Below are 23000 nucleotides of genomic sequence, written 5' to 3'. Positions count from 1 at the left end.
TCTCATCCTCTGTTGCTCCTTCTCCTCCTGCCCTCAATCTTTCCCAGGATCAGGGTCTTTTGCAATGAGTCAGCTCTTTGCATCAGGTGGTCAGAGTATTAGAGCTTCAACTTCAGCATCAGTCCTTCCAATGAATATTCAGGGTTGATTTCCTTTAGGATTGACTGGTTTGATCTCCTTGCTGTCCAGGGGACTCTTAGGAGTCTTCTCCAGCACCACAGTTTGAAAGCATCAATTCTTTGGCGCTCAGCCTTCTTTATGGTCCAGCTCTCACATCCATGATTATTGGGAAAACCATAGCTCTGACTATATGGACCTTTGTCAGCAAAATGATGTCTCTACTTTCTAATATAATGTCTAGGTTTGTCATAGCTTTTCTTCCAAGGAGCAAGCATCTTTTAATTTCATGGCTGCAGTCACCATCCACAGTGATTTTGGAGCCCAAGAAAATAAAATCTGTCACTGCTTCCATTGTTTCCCCTTCTATTTGCCATAAAGTGATGGGACTGGATGCCATGATCTTAGGTTTTTTGTTTTTTAATATTGAGTTTTAAAGGAGGCCACAGGTGTAAGGGAAGGAACATGACTGAGATCACAGAAGCATGGGTTCTACCCCTGGTCCTGCCCACTGAGTCCCTGAGTGTTCTTCATCAGCCACTTTTTCTCACCATGGTTTCTTCTTTCAAATATGAAGGAAGAGGATTAAGTCATCACCAGGGCCTCTCTGTGTCTCGAAAGGGTGAAGTGGGTGGCAAAAGGTGAAGGGATGAGGATCTCATACTTGTTGCCCTCCAGGCACCTTCTGTGTATGATCTGGTCACTTCCCCAAAGCTGGTGTCATTAATCCAACCCTACAGATGATGTCAGGTAGATTAGGAACTGCTATCTGATGCCACATTTCCAGCTTATGATCAGTCGATGGTGGCAGATTTCTGGGATTCAGAGAATGGGACAAGTTTGGGATGGAACAATGTTTGGGTGGAACCAAAAGAGAAAAAGATTGCTATCAAATCCCAAATCCTTCAAAGCATTAATGTTTCTCCTTGTGTTTTTCTCTTCCTCAATTTCAACAGGCCACTTTCCAAACAAAGCCATGCCCTCTGCAGGAACACTTCCTTGGGTTCAGGGGATTATCTGTAATGCCAATAACCCCTGTTTCCGTTATCCAACTCCTGGTGAGGCTCCGGGAATTGTTGGAAACTTTAACAAGTCCATGTAAGTACCGGATCAGGTTTTCTTTCCCAAACTTGTCAGTTAATACTTCTTCTTTCCTTTCTCAGACTCTGGGGAATTTTAAATGGTTGGGTTTGAGTGAAGCTGCTTTTGTGAAGGTTTGTGTGATAAAGTCCAAAGAATGAGACCAGGGAGAATTGCTGCCAAAATTTAAAACCTTGTAAGCTCATTTTGGTACATTTTTTATATAGCTGACAGTTCTGTGGTTGGGGGCCTTTCCTTAAAAAACTGGCAGGTAGAGAGGTAGGGAGAGGGGAGGAGAGGGTGAGATGTAAGGAAAGAGTAACATGGAAGCTTACATTACCATATGTAAAATAGTTAGCCAATGGGAATTTGCTGTATGGTTCAGGAAACTTGAACAGGAGCTCTGTATCAACCTGGAGGGGTGGGGTGGGGAGGGAGATGGGAGGGAGCTTCAAAAGGGAGGGGATATATGTATACTTATGGTTGATTCATGTTGAGGTTTGACAGAAAACAGCAAAATTCTGTAAAGCAATTATCCTTCAATAAAAAAATAAATTAATTAAAAAAAAAGAAAAAAAAAACCCTGGCAGGTAAGTAGAGAAGGGAGACACGCACGTCAGCCTCAATCATTAGTGAGCAAACACTTATTTAGCAAACGTTTATTGTGTGTGGGAGACAGCTGGTCCAGAAGTTGGGATATAGAGGTGTGCAGAGGATGTGGCCTGTCCTCAGGGAGCTCACAGCCAAGGCTAGGGGAGCTTGGTCCTTTCTGCTCTCGGATCTCCTTTCTTTCTTCATGGGTGCCCTGTCACACTGCAGTGTCCGTCCTTCTGTCTACAGGTCTTTCTTGGCCCTGGGTGTAAGCTCCCTGAAGGGCATCTTTCATCACTTTTGTATTCCTGGCTCATGGTTTCAACAACAGACATAGGTAGGGCTGAATAAGTGTTTGCCAAATGAGCCATTGAAGATTCTTGGAAGACACAGAACCATGGCAGGAGTTAGAAAGGACTAAAGGCCGCAGGAGACGCAGCAGGACAGTTCTGAGGAGACTGCACCAGGCAGGCAGGGCCCCATCACAGCGTGCATAGGCCTTAGGCTTCGTGACTTTCATGAGCCCCTTTTTCCGTGAAACAGCATTAAAAATTTTATTTTTTAACTGTGTTGGGTATATAAAGATGAGTATATTCCGGGCTAAATTAATGATATGCATTCATTCAGAAATTTTTTCCTGATTTTAAAAGAAATTTAAAAATGTTGTGGACCCCTAAGTGTATCCTGGGCCTTAGGCACTGTGTCTGCTGTGTTTCGTGGATAAGTTGGTCCTGGGGGCCTGTGTGTGTGTGTGTGTGTGCACGCCTGTGCATGTGAGGGAGTGCTTGCTGCAGAGGCAGCATGCGGACTGGGCCTTGAAGGCTGGTAAAGTTTGGTTGTGCGGATACATGAGGATGAGTGTTTGGGGCAGGGTGGGTGGGTGGATGGGTGGGTGGGAGCATAGCATCTCAGAGGCTGGGTGAGGGGGCAGCTGGAGTGGGTCAGGGGTGGCCTGCAGGGTCCCTGCAGCCAAGCTGGGTGTTCCTGGCAGGTACTTTGTTCAAACTGAAGAGACAGCTGGTCTAACCAGGATGTTTCTGCTTTTCTTGCTCCCCCTGCAGTGTGTCTCGCCTGTTCTCAGACGCTCGGCGGCTTCTCTTGTACAGCCACAGAGACACCAGCATGAAGGACATACGCAAAGTTTTGAAGACGTTGTACCAGATCGAGCGTTTCAGCTCACGTAAGCAAAAACCGTCTGTGAATCGGATCATAATTGGAAATGAACCTGCACCAGGGAGAGACAGCAGCTGACGTGTCCTGGCACTTGTTCCTTTTAGCTCTTCCCTGTGGGGTTTTCCTCCTCAGTGGCTAGGCTGTAAGGCCTCTCTGCAGGATGTATTTGAGAAGAAAATACAGAGATTATGAGTGCCCTGGCCTCCTCTGGGGACATAAAAGAAACCCCCTAGAGAGGAATGGCACTGGCCTGGCTTACGGACAGTTAGGGGTGCAAGTTGCTGCCAACCTCATTTTATGGAGTTGGCCATATGGTTGCCATGAATGGGTGGATGTGTAGACAGGGGATGCTTCTGTGCATATAAGGGCAGATAAAGTTGCAACTTGATATGGATAAGTGAAAGTTAAGCATTCACTTCTAAAAGAAAAACTCAGTTCATCATCCCCCTAGTCATTTGATTTAGTCAATGAGCATTTGAACCTCTGTTCTCTAAAAAGTGACATCCTTATCTCTGATCTGGTGAGGGCCTGGGCAGTTTATTGCCATCTAGGAAGTGGCTGAGAGCAGGCAGCTTGCCGGCTGAGGTGCTGGCTGCAGAAGTCACCATGGAGCAGCCTCCCAGGCAGCGGCCAACAGGGGGACAGGGTTGGTGGGAGCATGCCCCCAGGTGCAGGTTGTGATGGCCTGCGTGGTCTGTAAAGAATTCAAAAGCGGTAATGGAGCTGACTAAGAGTCAGTCGCTTTTTATCATCTGCATGCACTGGTGGTTCTAAACAGTGTTGAGTGATAAGTTACCCCATCACCAGTCAGCTGCCACCACTGCTCCAGGAAAGTGCTCTTTTCTTAGTTCAGTGTTTGGGAGGAATAGGTGGTCTGGCTTTTGCTGAGAGGCCTCCCAGTTTGCTGTCCACTTGGTGAAAACAGAAATAGTGTAAAGTGCTAGAGTTTAAACCAGGCTTGTATTAGAGCTTTATCTTGGGTGGCTGGACTGTGCTTTACCTGGAGACAAACTGTATGGGAAGTGGTGAGCGGGAGGTGTCATTTCACAAGAAAAACAGGTGTGACCATGCCTGGGCTCCGGGTCAGCTCTGAGGAGCTCGCAGCTGCTCTGCTCCTAGGTGCACAGCCAGGCCATCTGGATGCCATTGCCTTGCCCTGTAGGTCCCCATCCTGCACACCTGTCTGTCCCAGCACAGGACGCAGAGAAACAACCACCACCAGTCAAGGCATTTGTCTTTCCTGATCTGCTGGGGGCCCCGTGCCTGGTGGACCAGAGACAGTCAGGGTTATTTCTTCTCCTGCAGAGGCAGTGTGACCCAGAGGAAAGAGTGCTACAGTGTATTATTTGGTAGCTTGGTGACTTTGTGAATAAGTCCTTTCGGGCTTTTTGGGGCCACACTTCTCAGCTGTAAAATGGAGCCAGTGGGAGAACTTTAGCTCATAGGATTGTTGTGAGGAGTAGAGGAGTTGAAACATTTAACTGCTTAAAAACTGCATCTAGAGCCAAGGAAACACTTGATGAATATGAGCTATGATGATTTTGGAGTGCTATCTTGGCCAGGCTGTTTAACCTCTCCAAGCCCGAATTTCTTCAGCTATGAATAATAGGTAACTTGCAGTGTGAACTGGGAACCTCAGTGTCTGGCGCATAGTAGATGTTCAATAAACTGGAGCCGATTTTACTTCTGTGCATCAGTGATGTATTTCTGAGCACCTGGCCTTGCTCTTCTGCCTTCCACTGCATGGCTGGAGAAAGGGACTGTGAATGGGGGAGAGGGCGGGGAGTAGTTTCATCTTGGTGGGTGCTTCCTAAGACACATATAAACTAGAGACATGAGTCAGGGTTGAGAATGGAAGCCAAACGTGCATTCAAACAACTTTCTCTCCACAGCTCTGAAGAGAGATCTCTGATTATGGTTGTCTCCTGTCACAGCTTATCTCTCCTCACCCTTGTCTGCCCTGCAGCTACTTCTTGGGGCCACTTCTGCCCCGCAGCTTCCACCTTTCTTGGCTCTCTTGTAGCACTGAGCCCAGCCTCAGTCCAGAGGGAGATGTAGAGAAATGTTGCTTCTTCCTAGGTGGAATCAGTAACTTTTTGCTTAATTTGAATAACACTCTAGATTTCAGAGGGGTTTCCCAGGTGGCACTAGTGGTAAAGAACCTACCTGCCAATGCAGGAGTGTAAGAGACATGGGTTTGATCCTTGGGTCAGGAAGATCCACTGGAAGAGGGCATAGCAACCCACTCCAGTATTCTTGCCGGGAAAATCCCTTGGACAGAGGAGCCTGGAGGGGCCTGGAGGGCTATAGTCCATAGGGTCACAAAGAATCAGACACGACTGAAGTGACTTAGCACGCACACATGCATGCACTACATTTCAGTGAGTCCAAGGCTGGGGTATATCAGTGTAGATCCTGACTTGGAGACCTCTGTTTCTCTGCAGTGAAAGCCTACTCAGAGCATGATGGGCTCAGCTCTCTTGTGCTGTCACACTGCAGATGGAAAGGATCTTTGGTTGGAGTCCTGCCCTCATCAACTTTCTCTGCCTACCCCAGGGGTGGCAGGTGGCAAGGACCTGCCTCTCCCACGGCAGCTCATTTTGGGTATTGGCACAATACCCAATATTAGAATATTGGTGTTCTAATTATCAGAATATATTCACTGGTCTTCTGTACCTTCCAGAGAAAGAGGCTAACCTATTTCCCTTGAAGTGTTTATAGACAACTCTTGTGTTTCTTTCCCTCTCTTCCTGAAATCTGTTGTCTTTTTAGGCTAACAGTCCTCCATTCCTCTTCTGGAATGTCTACCACAACCCCCACTTCCTGATTTCTGCCTCTCAGAGGAGGCAGTTGGTTGTGTTTCAGTGTTTCTTTGTCTTTCTTGAAGTTTATCAGAAATTACAACAGTCTTCCAGCACAGAGCAGGAAGGGACTTTCACTCTCTTGCTCTGAGCACCATATTTCTGTAATGTAGCCTTGGATTGCATGAGGCTTTTTGGCATCCACGTCACACAGTTGACTCATTCTCCACGTGCAGTCAACCTGAGCTGCAGAGCCTTTTAAATTCAGAGTATCGCAAGTTACTTGTTCTCCATTTCTGAATTGTGCTGTTAGCTTTTTGAACCTAAAGGGAGAATATCTATCTCTTTTCTGAATTACATTTTTAGATTCCCTATGTCATCTCTTCCTACTCAAACTGCTTCAGATTCTGTTTTTGCCGTGTATTATATTTACTAGTGCTGCTTGTTCCCTGCCATGTAGAAATTTGATAAATAGCTCTCTGTGTTCTCATCCAAGTTGTTGGTGGTTGTGGGACCAGCGTTGGAGGTTTGGATCAGTCTACTGGAGACTATCAGCCCCTTTGGACAGTGCCATTCAGGCTGTTACAGACCTACCAACCCATGTTGTCTTTGTGCTGGCCACCAGGCTCCTGTGATCTGGTTAGAGGACTTGTCTTGTTCTTCCTTTTCACTTCACCTGCTAACTCCATTGATAACATCCACAGATAATTTGTGGATAGGGGGATGTCTGCTCAAATACTTTTTTCTAGTCCCATGGTTTGCTGGGCTAGGGCATTGTTTTATTTCCACTTGTTGGATGAGACCTTAGATGTCCGTTAGTTCATTTATAGACAAATGGGTTGATTGAATCAAATGTTCAGCCAGTATTTATTGAACACTAGTATGTTCCAACCAGTGTTCTAGGTGCTGAGACATAGAGGTGTACAGAACAAATATGGCCCCTGTCCATATGGAACTTCTATTCTAGAAAAAAGACTGTGATCCAGCCAGGGGTGGGGGAGGGACTTTCCCAAATTTGCATAGCTACCGGAGGGATATTCCGGGAATGGAATACAGCTAAACCTCTGCTGCTCCATGCAGTGCTCTTTCTACAGCGCTCTCTCGTTCTGTTCTAGCTGTTCCATTAATCTCCCACCTGGGAAGATCTCCAGTTCAAGAGTTAAGTCATAGTCAAGCTGTCATATCCTTGAAACCATCCTTATAAGCACATGCAGGAAGCTTTACAGACGGGCCTCACTCAGTTTTCTCATCACTGGAACTTTTTGGACATTTTATTTTCTTCCTAAATGTATATCCGTCCCGGTTGGACAGGGATTAAATTACGTTTGGGAGTCTAGGTGAGGAGCATTCACTCTTCTTAAGTCCCCATCATGACTCCAACCCAGTGGAAATGTAAAAGTTGCACAAGTTCTCAAAAGCTCTAGAAAAAGTGACAGGTCTAGATTCTGTCTCTGTGAGATGCAGTCTGGCAAGAAAGAGCGTTTCTTTAAGTGAATCTTGTATGATATCTGAGATGGTTTTGAGCAGTACACAGATGACAACTTTTAATTTTAACTCACCTCAAAATAATTTCACAGTATTATTGCTTAGGAGGCTGTTAAATAGGGAAAATTTACTTAAAGTTAATTTAAAGGCAATACCATTTTATGTGGGTGTGGTGAAACTTGTGTGAGTAGTTTTGTAGAGATGGGAGATTGGAAATTGCTGCTGTAAAAGAAAGCATTTTGGGTTTTGTATTAAGATTTGTTTGGGAGGTGTGATGTCACCAAGATGGTAAAAATAGGTCTTTGCTGACTTTGCTCCCCCCACAAAAAGAATCCTTTGGGGAACAAAATCAGGCTCTGTCCCTCATTAAGTGTGAAACTTGGGCATGCTTTGATTTATTCTGACCCTCAGTTTACCTGAAAAATGGAGATCAGGTATTCTGTGGGTTGTGTTTAGTTGCTCAGTCGTGTCTGATTCTTTGGACTGTAGCCTGCCAGGCTCCTCTGTCCATGGGGATTCTCCAGGCAAGAATACTGGAGTGGGTTGCCATGCCCTCCTCCAGGGGATCCTCCCAAACCAGGGATTGAAACCATTTTTCCCGCCTTGCGGGAGGATTCTTTACTATCTGAGCCACCAGGGAAGCCCTGTGGGTTGTTGAACATTACATCAGATGACATTGTGTGGATGGATGACTGATAGCGAGGTCATAGCACACAGCTGACATGGAATTAATCTGAGTCAGTTTACCTCCCCATCTGTTTCTGGCTACCTGTTTGGCTTTGCCAGTTTGTTAATCTTATTTGGGCCTCAGCTTCCCTTGCCTTGAAATTGGGACTTCGGTGAAATAACCTGAACATATTGCCTCTTGGAAACTTGGTACCTGGGTGAGGGATCACCTGGGACTGAGTAGTGCTGTGGGCTGGCCCCTGCTTGTGGCCCCTGGAGGGCAGGGTTGGGCCTTGTTTGTAACTCTGTCCCAAGCATCAGCAAGATAGCACAGTACAATCAGGCACAAGGCAAGCAGCCAGTGAATCTTTGCGGAATGAAGGTGAGGGATGATACCTGTCCTTTCTCCTTCACAGAGTATTTTGAGGGTCAAATGAAAGCACCTTGAAAAGTATAAAATCCCAGCACATGTCATTTTCAAGTTGATCCATCGTGTGAACCCAGGTCCCCAGGGGTTTCAATTGATAATAATGACAAAAAAGTCTTAAGAACAGTCTTGGCTTGCTTTCTTCTACAAGGTTTACTTTCCAGAAAAAGTGAAGTCGCTCAGTTGTGTCTGACTGGGATCCCATGGACTCCTCTGTCCATGGGATTTTTCCAGGCAAGAATACTGGAGTGAGTTACCATTTCCTGGAAAGCCTGCTATGAGTCTTGAAGTGGATTGAAGTGGATTTACTGAGAAGCTAAAGGAATTTCACTTTCAGAACCCCTTTCCAAGGTCCTGGTAGGGATCTCAGCAATCAAAACTTGCCGAAGTAGGATGTTTAAAAAATACTGTTTTTCTTAAAGAGAGCCCTCTAAACTGTGTCAGCCTCAGGCTTCACACAGCAGCATCTGCCCCTCCAGAGACCTTAGGGGATGGAAAGGACTGTCTTCTTCCTTGGCCTCTTCCTCCACACCGCCCTCCAGGCTTGTGCACCAATCCAGTCCACTGCCTCCTCTTGGGAAGCTGGCATTTTCCAATGGAATGACCAGCAGGCTGGCCAGAACTAAGGCCTTTTTGACGGGGCCAGAGCTGCTCAGATCAGGACTGGGCTGGGGACGGAGGTGTCCCTTTGCTTTCTTCTTCACCTTTTACTGTTTATTTCCTTTGTGCTGTGCTGTGCTTAGTTGCTCAGTTGTGTGCAACTCTTTGTGACCCCATGGAGTATAGCCGGCCAGGCTCCTCTGTCCATGGGGATTCTCTAGGCAAGAATACTGGAGTGGGTTGCCCTCCTCCAGGGGATCTTTCCAACCCAGGGATCAAACCCAGGTCTTTCGCATTGTGGGCAGATTCTTTACCATCTGAGCCACGAGGGAAGTCCTTATTTCCTTTAGGACTATTTAAAATGAGTTGCTCACTGATACCTAATGGACTCATTAGCTTACTTCCTGCTGGATGTTTCTGCTCAAACATTGATTTTGCTCCAGTGCCTTGCTCCTTTCTCGAATCCTGGCATCTGGACTACAACTTTCCTTCATCTCTATGGCAACATGGGCTTGGACCCTCTCGAGTTTATACCATATGTAGTGGTTAATGACTTCCCTGGTGGCTCAGATGGTAAAGCATCTGTCTACAATGTGGGAGACCTGGGTTCGATCCCTGAGTCAGGAAGTTCCCTGGAGAAGGAAATGGCAACCCACTCCAGTACTCTTGCCTAGAAAATCCCATGGATGAAGGAGCCTGGTGTCCATGGGGTCACAAAGAGTCGGACACGACTGAGCGACTTCACTTCACTTCACTTCAGTGGTCAATACTTCCTACTTGGCTGGAAGTTGGGAGGCGCACCTCCTGGGGTGGGCCACCCTCACATCTCCTGCAAGAAGTTCCCCAGCTCGCCACTGTCTCTTATTTTCGTAGGTAGCTGGGCTATTGTCTCCTGGGCTCTTGTCCCTTGTCTCTTAACCCTGGATGCTCCCTCAGCCTCCCCATTTCTTATGCTGGTCCAGGGACAATTCCTTGGTGTGAAGTTGTTCAGTCGCTCAGTCGTGTCCGACTCTTTGTGACCCCATGGACTGCAGCATGCCAGGCTTTCCTATCCTTCACTATTTTCCGGAATTTGCTCAAACTCATGTCTATTGAGTTGGGGACGCCATCCAACCATCTCATCCTCTGTCGACCCTTTCTCCTCATGCCTGTAATCTTTCCCAGCATCAGGGGCTTTTCTAAAGAGTCAGTTCTTTACATCAGGTGGCCAAAGTATTGGAGCTTCAGCTTCAGTGTCAGTCCTTCCAGTGAATATTCAGGGTTGATTTCCTTTAGGATTGACTGGTTTGATCTCCTTGCAGTCCAAGGAACTCTCAAGAGTCTTCTCCTTCTTGGCTTGAGGAGGCACTGTTGTTTCTCTATCATTATCCACTGTGGCCTGGTGCAGTGGACAGGGCTCTGGCTTCTGTCCTGTAGCTGGAGGGCCAGACCCTAGTCTCCCCTGTGCATGAGATTCAGCAGCTTTCATTCTCAGCCAAGATCTTAGGTCTCTATGTGTCTGGCCCTGTCTCACATTATAGCCATAGCAGTCCTTTTAACAGAAGCCCAGTAGGTACTAGGGCTTCCTTTGTGGCTCAGCTGGTGAAGAATCCACCTGCAATGTGGGAGACCTGGGTTCAATCCCTAGGTTGGGAATATCCCCTGGAGAAGGGAAAGGCTACCCTCTCCAGTGTTCTGGCCTAGAGAATTCCATAGACTATATAGTCCATGGGGTAGCAAAGAGTCAGACACGACTGAGCACTTTTGCTCACTCACTCAGTAGGTGCTATGTGGAACTTCAGAAGATCACTTTTCTGGACCTGCTGAATTGGACCAAGTGAGGTAGGTGGGGACAGTTAAGGGAGGTTTTCAGGCTTTACTTAGGCTGCCAGGTCACACGTTTCTGAGGATGCCATGTATACTGCAGTCTGTGTGAATGACACTTCCCATGAGAACAGTGCTCCATGAAGTTGGGCGCCTTAGCTCAGCTTCCCCTGATGAGGACTAGGTTTACAACTGTCTCGCCACAGCTCCTGATTCAAGGGCTTCTGTAATGCCTTCTCTCCAGAACACAGCATCCTCTGAAGCTCATGAGAACTTTGCCAGGAAAGAAGAGCAAGGAAGAACTTTGGGCACTCTGTCGCTGCACTGGCGATGTCCCTTTGGAAGACATCCCATATTGTTGAGGTCAAGGGTCAGAAGAGGGAAGGACTGGAGGGGAAGCCTGGGGCAGCACTGATCCTGACCTGGCTCTTGAGTCTGTCCATCCCTTCAGCAAGACTTTTGAGTGTCAGTGGTCTGGCTGTTATTTGCTATGTATTCATGTTACAAATCTGGCTTGTTTGGCTTTTTTGATGTGGCTCTGACTAAGAGTTTTGTGAAATAAGTCCTGAGGGTTATGCTGGCGTTTACTTAGGGAAATGAATCATAACTTTCTGGCTGTTGGGTTTACAGGTAATACTGAAAACTCACTGCATGGACCTTTAATTCTACTTTAATCTTTGAAAGTCAGAAAGACCTGATCCCCTGAGGGCAGGACAGGCTTTAGTGACATGGCAAGGTAGCTGGCTGTGGCAGGGAGTTGACGGAAGGAGGTTGTAAAATTATCATCTTGTAAACATACACTTGGCAGCCAGACTGCCTTGGTCCAGATCCCGGCTTTGCTTAGTGACTGTGTGACCTTGGATAATTCTGTCTTTGTGTCTCAGTTTTCTCAAATGGAGGTAACAGTCCTCCCTTAGGGCTATCATGGGGAATCCTGAGCTAATAAGCATAAAGCATTTAGCACAATATTTGTCACATCATAAGCACCTTATTTATACTTCAGTTCATTATATGACCATCATGTGAGATAGGGAATTTTGTTCCTCTTTGTGTACACAAAGGAGCTAAAGTTCAGAGAGGCTAAGTTATTTGCCTAAGGAAGCACAGCTGGCAAAGGGCAAGAAGAGGACTAGAACTCCAGACTTTGACTCCCTGCTAGTACGTTATTACAGCCTATAGAGAGCAGCCAAGGGTAGCCAGAAAATTTCTCAGGTCGCAGGATACTGGGCATGGATGGACTGGGATCAGAGCGGAGACAAGAGGGCTTCCGAGAGAAATGCCAGACTTCATGGTAATAGACATGGGTGGAACGTTCCCCAAGGCCCGTGTAGAAAGAACATCCTGTGACTCACAGCCACTTCTCCTTCCCTGCCTAACCCCTTTCCTTCCATATGAGAAGCTGCTGAAGTAGAGGCTGCAGCCTCAAACTTTGTGGGGCCCCTTATGGGTCATCTTGGGAGATCGGATGACCCGTGTGTCAACATTATATCATCAAACTGGAAATCCTTGAAATTTTTGGCTGATTGCAATTCACATCCATATGCACTTATCAGAAGTTCTGACTTGAGACCTTAGAGTTTCACAATGTGGAAGTTCCCTAGACCTGTCAAAGCCAGGCAGCATCTCAAAACCCAGCCTGTTGGTTGCCATCCAGGGCAGGGTCTGGCCCCAGCTTGGGCTGCCATCAGGGGGATGCAGTGCTGTACTGCTGTATGGAAATATTGCTCAAACTAAATTGAATCAAAGGTCAGCTCTGCCCAGACAAGAATAGAAAGCACAATTGTACTCGACTACTGGACGGCATGTACCACACTGTATCAGACTGCCTTTAGAGAGTTTGGATTGTTAACATCAAGAATAGTGTTTCATGTCTCTTGCTTTTACAGTATGAGGTTTATTTACTGTGTGAGTGGCAAAGAGCAATATGGAACTCCAGTTTGTTTCTCCTTGAAACCTTTCCATTTCTGGCACTCTAATCACTGTTGCGTTTAGGTATAGAGGGGCGATCTTAGAGTGACACTTTGTCCAACAGACTAAGTTGTACCAGGTAATGATGCCATTTTACATTTAAATATGTTATTACATTCAAGTCTTACAACGCCTTGGTATTATTATCCCCATTTTATCGATGAGGAAACTGAGACTCACAGGTTACGTCTTTTGCCCAAGGTGACTGAGTAAAGCCGTGAATTGAATCAGTGTCTGTCTGATCTCCAGGTGCAGCATCTTTGCACCATCTCATGTTGCCACATTGCCTTATTCCACGAGTAGCATGGCCAGCTTTTGATGGCAAAATCATTATAAAGCATTTTAAAAGAATAAAATGATTTACTTAATTCCTATATAGTTGAAAGAGCTAAAGGTGTGTAAGCCAGAGCTGATTGGGTTCAAATTTACCACTTGCTTGCTCTGTGGCCTTGAGCAGGATGTTAACATCTCTGGGTCTGTTTCCTTATTTGAAAAATGGGAAAAATAATACCTTTCCCATAAGCTTGTTTTAAGGATTGTAGAAAATAATACATACAATGTGTCTGATGCTCAGTACATGTTGATCCCCTTTTGCTGCCAACATAGCACTACCATGTCCCTTAAGACGTGTTATTAATTTTAAAAATAAGAGAAACTTAAACAATTTATACCTTATATATGAACAATTCTTCCTAATCCAGGCCTGGAAAGAACCCATTCTCAGCCCCTAATTCATAAACTTATCTTCCTTTCCTCTGTTCCCTGGCTTCTCAGGGCCCTGCAGGCTGATTCTGATCCCTCCCTCACTCATGGTGCTAAGAGCCTCTGGCCTCATTTTTAAGCAAAACACCTCAATTCCTCCAACTCTTCTCTTTCTTCCCAGATCATTTTCTGTTGGCCCATTCTGTTTGATTTGGTCTTTCTGTTTCTGGACTATGTTTCCTCCTATTTTGATCTCACCTTCTCTCTGTTCCTTGCCTTTTCCGGGCATCCTCCCCTTCCTTTCTACCTCCCTGGCCTTCAAAGGGTCCTCCATGCGGTGGTCACCCAGCTGTTTTTTTGCTTTGTCTGATGATGGCTTCTTGTCTCTTTTCTTTCTCTTTAGGTCTAGAACTCCCTGGGACTAATGCTACCTCTTCAGTGTTATCTTTCTTTTCCTTCTGGGCCTCCCAAGCCAGCCTGACTATACCTCCCAGGCCCGCTGCATTTACAGAGCTCCTGACCAGTGTGAACAGCTCGCCCACTCTCTCCCTCTGGGGCCACAGTCTCCACTGGCTGTTTGGGGGCCTGCTTACCATTCAGCTTCTTATCAGCTGTCATGAATCCTTGTTCCAGGGGCTCCTGACCACTTCTTCCACCTTGACCCCTTCTCAGTAAGACAGGTATGCCGTTGCCTTAGCAGATGGATCCAGGAAAGAAGTGTCAGGTCTCTTCCCATCCCCTGATTTCAGTGTTGAACGATTCTGTAGTGGCAGAGCGGGCTGGGAGGTTCACAGCTCTGTTCTGACCTTCTGTCCCTGTCTTCTTGGAAGGCAAGGGCAGGGATCCTGTCTTTGTACAGCATCTCTTTTATTACAGATTCCTGCCTTCAAGGAGCACTGAGAAATATTACTACTTGGAACTACAGCTCTAGTGTTTTGACTTCAGTAGCTGTCTAGAAATTTGTTGATTAATTAATTAATCAAATTAATCAAATTCCATTCTATGTAGAGTAAGGACTATGTAGTTCCTGGAGCTGTGATGGTCCCGTGGGTCTCAGAAGACTCTGACTTTCCCAGAACTTGCAGGGATCAGGAAGCACAACCCTAAATATTGTAGTTTCTCTAAGGAACTCTTCACTTGTGTCATCTACGACTTTATCAACATTTGTTTTGTTTTGAACTTGTTTAATTTCTCCACTTGTATTTTCTGTTTGGGCAAATTCCAGGAGATTGTGAAGGACAGGAAAGCCTGGCTTGCTGCAGTCCACGGGGTCACAGAGAGTTGGATATGGCTGAGCAACTGAACAACAACAAATATTCTCTTGCAGTATGTGTGAGTCAGTATTCAGGGCATTCTATACTGTTTACCTAATCCACCCCCTAGTATAGCTGATCTCTATTTACAGAAAAATGTAGGGTTGGAGAGTTTAAGCCTCCAAGGGCACATAACTGGAAAATTCTGGAACTGAGATAGGAATCAGGTTAGCCAGACTCTAGAACTTGGGATCTTTCAAGAGTGTATCAGTATCCTTGGCAAGCCCTCACTGTAGAGAAGGAAACTTCTGGGTTGGGAACCCTGGCCCAGATGAACAGCAGGAGTTCCCGAAGCTGTGTGCACCCTGGCTCCCAGCCTCCTCTCATCTGCTCTAAGGAGTCACCCCAGGGAGCAGCCAGGTCACCCTGTCTTACCCCCTTCTCCAGAACCCTGAACTTCCCAGGGAAGCCCTGGTTTTCCTGGGGAGGGTCCAGCTGTCTCAGTGAAGCAGGCGGGGGCTATCCTTGAAGAAGAAAGTGGAGCCCTAGCATCAGGAAAACAAACTGAAATAACAAAAAATACCCCAGAAGACACCTGAGTATGTTTGTTCCCAGCTCTTTTCTGGCAGAGAGATGTTTCGCAGTCGTGTTTATACAAGGTCCTGCTTAAGACGAATAAAGCCAGGAGTGAGAATCTGGCCGCAGTTTCTCTAGGTCATTGCCCCTGGAATAGGGTCAGGGCTGGGAGACCCTCCTTGGGTCCTTTTAAGAAGAGTATCTGGGCCTTGGAAGCTGACATGATCTTTCTCTACTTGTCTCTCTCTCTCTCTCTCTTTTTTATTTGCCTCTTCCACCCACTTCTCAAGCAGCTGATCGCTGTGGTTTCTTTTCATGTTAAACAAAAGAGACTACAGCGATCTTGAAACTGGAGCCGGGGACGGGAGGGCACTGACCGGGAGTAACCCCGCTGCAGGCTCTGCTGAGGACTGCCCTCCTCCGCCTTCCTGGGCTGCTGCCCTCCCTCCTCCCTGCTTCTCTGCTCTGCTCAGGCAGGCTGGGAAGAAGCAGAAGGAACACTAAGTGGCCATGAAAGCATCCCCCCACGCCCACCCCATGTATCCCCCCCGGTGCAGTGATCCTCCCCGCCACACCCTTCTCCCCTGCCATGAAAGTGTTTCCTTAGCCTGCTCAGAGAGGCCCGGCCCTGAGGACTGGCAAGGACCTGAGGATTCTGTCCTGTTTGTCCTCAGCCCACAAACACACATTTCACTTGTTTTGTTCTTTGGACTCCAAGCTCCTGAATTGGTTTCTTTTTTTTTTTTTTCCCCTCCTTTTCTTTGCCCTACCTCCCTGCATACAAAGCAAAGCTCTCTGGAAAAGGACAGACCACTGCTGGCTTCTCCAGGCAAAACCAAGGAGGCTGATTTCAGCTGATCAAGTATTTTGGTCCACATTGGAGATATGGCAACAGGAGAGCTCTTGGGGCCTTTTGCTGGATGGTGACTTTCAATCTTCTCTTTGGGCAGCAGGGACCCATATTTAATTTAGTGACCGGTCCAGTTCCCTGATGACCATATTCTGTGACAGTATTTATAGCCCCTCAGTTACCCTTGTAAACTCCTGAGGCTCTTTCCCTCCAAAAGACTACTTTCACTTTCTTGATCTTTGTTTTCACAACAACCTATGAATGTTACTAGCCCATCTTACATCTAAGAAAACTGAGACCCAGAGAGATTCAGAAACGGAGAAAAGTGAGGTTCACAATTGCACAGTTAGGAAACAGCTGAGCTGGGACCTGAATTTAGATTTTCTAATGCCAAGTCTAATGCCGATTTAGTTTAATCTCAAGTGTACCTTTTAGTACCAACAATAAGACGATCCCTGAGATCTTCTATAACCCACACATTACAGATAGGAAAATTGAGGTCATGTCAGCTAACGTGGAAAGAGTTAAATGGCCAAGTAAGTAGCTGTCTTTTCCATTAAGTGTTTTCTATCTAGCGTCCAATGACTGGTTTTTCTTACTAGTCATCTTCTATCTATGCCATCCCTGCAGTGATGTTGTAGAGGTGATTATTCCCATTGATTCTCTGTAAAATGCTAGATTTCCTTATTCTTTTCTTAAGTTCTGATTAGGCAAACCAGTCAGCTTCAACCTTTTCTTCACCTTATAACAGTGTCAGCAGAAAGAATTCATAATTCTCTCTGACTCAGGAACTCAGCCAGGCAAATACATAATGCACACATACACACACACACATACCTTGGATCATAAATTCAATATTGACTTGGTTGGCAAAGTCACTTCTGTTCTTATCTATTCTGAAAGCATATACTTTAGGATCAGACTAGCGTTGAAGCTAATGAGGTGTCTTTCCTGAAAGTGATGATGGTATTAGCCATCTTTATTGAGGACTTTCCTTGGTTCTAGGCTTTATGCTGCGACTTCAGGTACATTTCTCTTTTAACCCTCAGCTCAGTGCAGTGAGGTGGATGCTTGTCATCCTCATTTATCCTGTTATGGACACTTCTCATGTCCTGCTTCCAGCTCCCACATGCCTGACTGTCTTCCTGACCCTGGGCTGATGCAGCTGAGGAGGTTCACTGTCTTGACCTGGTTCGTCTCACACGCATGTCTTGTTTCACCCGTCCCTACCCACAGCAGGTCATCTCAATTCATTACGTGATTCACTCTTATGTGTTCATCCACCACTGATGGGATGCCTCCTCAGTGCCAGGCACTGCTGTCCTTTTGAGTAAGTCCTGGCCCTCAAGCACTTCTGTTCTTCTGGAAAAAATGACGTGGTCTCAGACAACTGTAGCTCGGGGGAAGCATGCATAAAAGGCTATTAGGGTATGGAGGAATGGCCACCTGACCCAGCTTGAGGGCATCGGGACAGGCTTCCTGGAGGAGATGACTCATGGCCCAAATCTTAAAGAAGGGTAGGAATCAGCTAGGGCAAGAGGAGAAGGGCCATTTCAGATATTGGGCTTTCTTGATATTATTGGCTTCTCCACTCATTTTCCTGCCAAGAAAAAAAGTGGAGAAAACTTGAGACCACAGGTACAAAATCACCGTACTCTGGCCTCACATTGTACCTCATCCTCTTCCTTTTCCCATCCTACTCCCCACATCTTAGGTTCTGAGGAAGCTCTTCTATGCTTATCTGCTTGTGTGTTTGTTTATTCACTCAGAAACATTGAAAACCATGTGTACATAGCACTATGTCTACAGGGTGTCCTGGTCCCTGCATCATGGGAGGTCTTCCTTACCCTCTCCTCATCAGCCACAACCTCTAGAGATTTCTGGCTCTCTGTTCTTTTCCAGAACCTGGCTTCAGTCTGTTCAGCCTGACTCCCCCCTTGGAACAGATAAGCCTCATCTGGGTCAAATGCTTCCATGAGTTGCCTTCCTTTGGCTCTGTCATCCTTCGCTCTGCTTTTTCTATTGATTTGCCTTTTCATCACCCTTATCATCCTTGGGCGTTCCTTGAGGGAAATGTCTGTGTCCCTGCCTTTTCTCTATACATCATTGTGGTACACTGGTCAAGGTGAGTGAAGTAAACCCTTCTCAATAATCACAAGATTATTATCATTTTTTGAGCAACTACCATGAACCCCTTGCTCACTATTCATGCATTAGCTAGTGTTAGTGAAAGTCTCTCAGTCATGTCCAACTCTTTGTGACCTCATGGACTGTAGCCCCCAGGCTCCTCTGTCTATGGGATTCTCCAGGTAAGCATACTGGAGTGGGTTGCCATGTCCTCCAGGGAATCTTCCCAACCCAAGGATCGAACCCAGGTGTCCTATATTGCGGGCAGATTCTTTACCATCTGAGCCACCAGGGAAGCATTCATGCGTTACATGCAAATATCTCTAATCCTCATACCTTTGAAAAGTGGGTACTGTTACCCTTACCTCCTAGGTCAGAAATCTTGGGCTCTGGAAGGCAAAATGAATTTCTCAAAGCCATGCAATTCATAAACAGCAGAGTCCAGCATCAAAGTTAAGTTATTCTGTCCCCATACCCCTGAACTTTTCATTTCACTAATGTTTCCCAAACTTGGCTGGAATCATCATGGTGGATAAAATTCTGATGCCTGTGTCTTAGCCCCAAAAGTTCTGATCACGCAGAAGTTGTTAGGGGGTGTGGCCTGGGCATTGGGATTTTTGCAAAGCCCCCTCAGGAGTCTCATGGGGACTGAGGTTGAGAAACAGTGCGCACTGCACTGCCTTCCTGCGCCCATGCTGGCTGCAGCTTGGTGTTGGTGGCATGCAAATCTGAATCCACGTGTGTGGTATCCGTGTGACCAGAATGCGGGTTCTTCGTATTCAGGGATCTTTGGCATTCTGCTGCCCCCCCCCCCCCCCCCCCCGTATAGCTACCTCACCACCCTGTGCATGTGCGCTGCTAAAGGTTGTTGACTGTTTAATCGGCCTCTTGGCTTTTCTGCCTCATCCAGAGGATTCACTGAGAGGTGGTTGGGGTTTGATCACATCCAGATGTTCTCATCAGCAGAGCCTGTTGACTTAAATGAAACGTCGCGTAAACGCACTGCGCATGCTCCGTTGACTAAAGCATGTTGCTTGTGACCTAGACCCATCGCATGTGCAGTGGAGTCAGCCTTCCACCCTTCAGCAGCCTTGCTCTGGGGGAAGGAGGTTATTCTGAATTTGTCTAGCACAGTGTCGATTCCTGCTCTGGCTTTTCACTCTCAGGAGTGGCCTGCCTGGTCATAGACCAGGTTAGCTCACGTGCATATTCTGTTCTGCCCGGGTCTCAGGGAAGTTTTTTTTCCCACCCTTGCCTTTACAGATGAGGCAGTGGAGACACAGCTAGGTGAGATGACCTGGCAAGTAAATGGATGCGGAGCCCAAGTTTTCTCACCCTCAGTGTGGTAGTTTTTTCATTGTTCCACAACAGTCAGTGTCAGGCTTTCCAGGTCAGACTGCAGTTGAAGCCACTAAGTATCCTGTCTTCTTCCTGTGTACCTCTACCTTTGGGATACTGGGACACCTAGGGTGTCACTTTGTGTCTCTGGGAATGCAGTTCTAGTGACCAGGGGCCCTGTTTATCTTGGGGTGCAGCCTGGGGGTCGCCCCAATATCTGCAAGCCATTCTTGGACCTGTAAAGCTGAAAGGAAATCTTCTTTGATGCTTCTCAGATACTTCTGAAATCTTCCCAGCCTTGATCCCATCTCCTGGTACTTATTTTCCAGTCATCATTCATTGATCAGTAATTCTTTGCTTGATCTGGGCACTGGGATGCAAGGATAAAAGACATATTCTGTGTCCCAGAGGCATAGTCTAGGGGAGATAATATGCAAATAAAACAACAGTCCTAAAAGGATGGTCCTCAGAACCCTTGCATTAGAAATACAGAAGATGCTTATTAAAATGTAGATTCTTAGGCCCCACTCTGGAGCTACTATTTCAGGATCTCTGGGAATCCAGCCCAAGAAATTACATTTTAGCATGTCCCTAGGTGAATCTTCAATGCTCTGAGGTTTGGCAGCTACAGAAGTGAATGCAATAGTGAGAAGGCAGTATCATATGTTATGGGGAGCACCAGGCAGGTGGCAGCCTGCAGGAGCATCTTTTCTCAGGAGGGACACTCACTTGGCCAGGACCACTTCTTAAAATGTGTCATGGGGAATAACTGGGAGTTAGCCAAATAAGGTGTAGCCAGAGAACTGTTTCTCTAGAGATGTGAGTCATGCTCTGTGTACCCTTCTGTGGTGGTGGTTTAGTAGCTAAATCGTGTCCAGCTCTTGTAACCCCATGGACTGTAGCCCACCAGGCTCCTCTGTCCATGGGATTTCCCAGCCAACAATACTGGAATGAGTTGCCATTTCCTTCTCCAGGGGATCTTCCTGACCCAGGGATTGAACCCTGGTCTCTTGTGTTGCAGGCAGATTCTTTACCAACTGAGATTATTAAAAGTTTACTTTAGCAGACCATACCTGAATCAGACAGCACAGATGAGAGTCTAGCTGGATTTTGAGACCTCCTTCTACTTTATCTCTGCACATCACCCCCTTAGCTCCCAGGATTAACTCCTGTCCTCTTTTTAAGCCTCACCTCACAGCCCTGTTTTCAGATCAGACGTCTGTTTCTCATCAGTGAAGTGATTTGAGTTTGCTAGGTTTGCCCCCTAGAGGTCAGTTCATGCCAGGGCCTGTGCGCTGCAGTCTCTCAGTGATGCCTGGCGAGTCGTGAGGTCCTGATGTTGGGTTATTGTGAGAGAGGGGCAGAAGGAGAAGTGGACACTCAAATGAAATATGGCAGAGAAAATGAGAGCATTTCAGTAAGGGGGACCCACAAAGCATCTGGTCACCTCACTGTTTGGAGATAAAGAAGCTGAAATTTGGAAAGATGATATGAAATATCCAAGTGATACCACTCAGGCACAGCCTCCAACTCTAGGGACTAAAGTTGGATTTCTGGCTAGTGCTTTTTATGCTTCACTACACTGGATTGGAACCTTTTCTAAATATACCTGGAGGGCTTATTATTTAAAGTGATTCTGTAGGAAACCCTGCAGCAATACAATCATTCAGTAGTGTTGATTTTTTTAAATGTATGCGTACATATTTTCTTAAAGCAGGGGCCGGCCTGGGTGTGGGAGCTCTGTATCACGTGTTCCACGTCTGGAACTGAAATGAAATCAGGCCTGTGAAAGCACTTTGATATGCATAATGCTCTGCACCCGTGGTTCTCTAAAGGTGGGCCCCAGACCAGCGGGTGACAGCATCTCCTGGAAGCTTGTTAGAAATGCAAATTATCCAGCCTCACCCCAGGCCGCTGAATCAGAAACTCTGGGGGGTAGGGGACCAGTTTTCACAAGCCCTGCAGGTGATTCTGATGCCTCTTCAAGTTTCAGAACCACTGTTTTGCATCAAGAAGAAACCAGCCCTTTGGGCTTGTAGGAATAAGGTTTTAAATATCTCTGAGTTTAGCTGTCTGAGATGGCATTGGGGAGATAGGAGCTGTGGGGTCAGGGTCACAAATCTCAGATTTGTTTACTTATTCTTGGTAAAGCGAGAAAAGGTTATGTGTATGTGTACAGCAGTGCCGCACTTCACAGCTTCAGAAAGCACTCTTTTCATGTCTCTGATGTTAAGGCAAAACTCCCTGAACCTCATTTCTCTGTGTGCTCAATTGGTTTAAAACGAGGCAATATTAGGATATTTTGCTCCATTGTGCTTTTTTTTTTTTTCTTTTTAGTTACTCATGAAATGAAAATGAAACACTATTTCTCCTGCAGGCTTGAAACTTCAGGACTTCCTGGTAGACAATGAAACCTTCTCTGGATTCCTGCATCACAACCTCTCCCTGCCAAAGCCAACTGTGGACAAGATGCTAGGGGCTGATGTCAGTCTCCGCAAGGTAAGCTGCAATCTTCACCTTCCCTGGTGGGGCTCGTGGCAATGACATTATACAAGAGCACCTGGAAGGAAATGAATAAACTCCTGTCTTTGTAACAGTGCTGAAGGAGGTTGGTGGCTCCAGTGCAGCGTCACCTATTTTTACCTCCCTGCTCGGGCTGGCCCTGCCACACCATCCACAGAGTGGAAGGTGCAGCCTCGCATCATGGGCCAACTGGTTGAAATAAAACTGATTTCCTGCCTGTCTGTCAGTTGGCATGTGTTGATTTTGTTTTTTTATTTTGTTTGTTTGTGGAAGTCGCTCAGTCGTGTCCGACTCTTTGAGACCCCATGGAATACAGTCCATGGAATTCTCTAGGCCAGAATACTGGAGTGGGTAGCCTTTCCCTTCTTCAGGGTATCTTCCCAACCCAGGGATCGAACCCAGGTCTCCTGCAGGTGGATTCTTCACCAGCTGAGCCACAAGGGAAGCCCAGGCATGTGTTGATAATGTCTTCCTAAAGGGAAGATGAATTTAAGATGAATTAAAAAAAAAAACCTCACAGTTCTGAAACAATAACTTGGGTTGAGGATTGTTACCTAAAGTGTCTCTTGTCTATAAAATCTAAAACAGATTTTAAAAATGTAGTGCTTTCTTTTTTAAAATTTAAATTTATTTCCTTTTAATTGGAGATAACTCTTTATAATATTGTGTTGGTTTCTGCCATATATCAACATGAATCTGCCATAGGTATACATATGTCCCCTCCCTCTTGAACCTTCTTCCTACCTCCCACTCCTTCCCACCCATCTATATTGCCACAGAGCACCAGATTTGAGCTCCCTGCATCAGAATAGCAAATCCCCACTGGCTATCTATTTGTAACGTTTCTTTTAAAGATAGATGAGAAAGATATCTAGAAAATATAGAATAGAAATAATAAATAAATAGAAATTAAATAAAAA

The 23000-nt window shown here is 46.2% G+C and overlaps 1 protein-coding gene and 1 long non-coding RNA gene across 3 annotated transcripts in view; one reads left to right on the top strand and one right to left on the bottom strand.

Annotated features, from left to right (window-relative positions):
• Positions 1-23000, top strand: part of ABCA1 (ATP binding cassette subfamily A member 1) — a 157032-nt gene that overhangs the window by 34754 nt on the left and 99278 nt on the right. Inside the window, exons 4-6 of the mRNA XM_055579203.1 lie at positions 1074-1215; positions 2850-2968; positions 21935-22056. Coding sequence (XP_055435178.1) covers positions 1074-1215; positions 2850-2968; positions 21935-22056 — 383 coding nt within the window. The remainder of the gene's footprint in view (positions 1-1073; positions 1216-2849; positions 2969-21934; positions 22057-23000) is intronic.
• On the bottom strand, positions 17558-20757 carry LOC129650583 (uncharacterized). Of its 2 annotated transcripts, XR_008713842.1 has the most exons (3): positions 20631-20715; positions 18556-18608; positions 17558-17692 (listed from the first exon to the last, which is right to left on the bottom strand). It is a non-coding gene; the product is annotated as an uncharacterized LOC129650583 (long non-coding RNA). The 2 variants fall into 2 exon arrangements; XR_008713841.1 differs by lacking the exons at positions 17558-17692; positions 18556-18608 and adding an exon at positions 19731-19974 and having other exon boundaries at positions 20631-20757.

The sequence above is a fragment of the Bubalus kerabau genome, chromosome 4 (genome assembly GCF_029407905.1).
Source record: "Bubalus kerabau isolate K-KA32 ecotype Philippines breed swamp buffalo chromosome 4, PCC_UOA_SB_1v2, whole genome shotgun sequence".
Lineage (NCBI taxonomy): Eukaryota > Metazoa > Chordata > Mammalia > Artiodactyla > Bovidae > Bubalus > Bubalus kerabau.
This window is presented reverse-complemented; position numbering and strand designations above follow the sequence as displayed.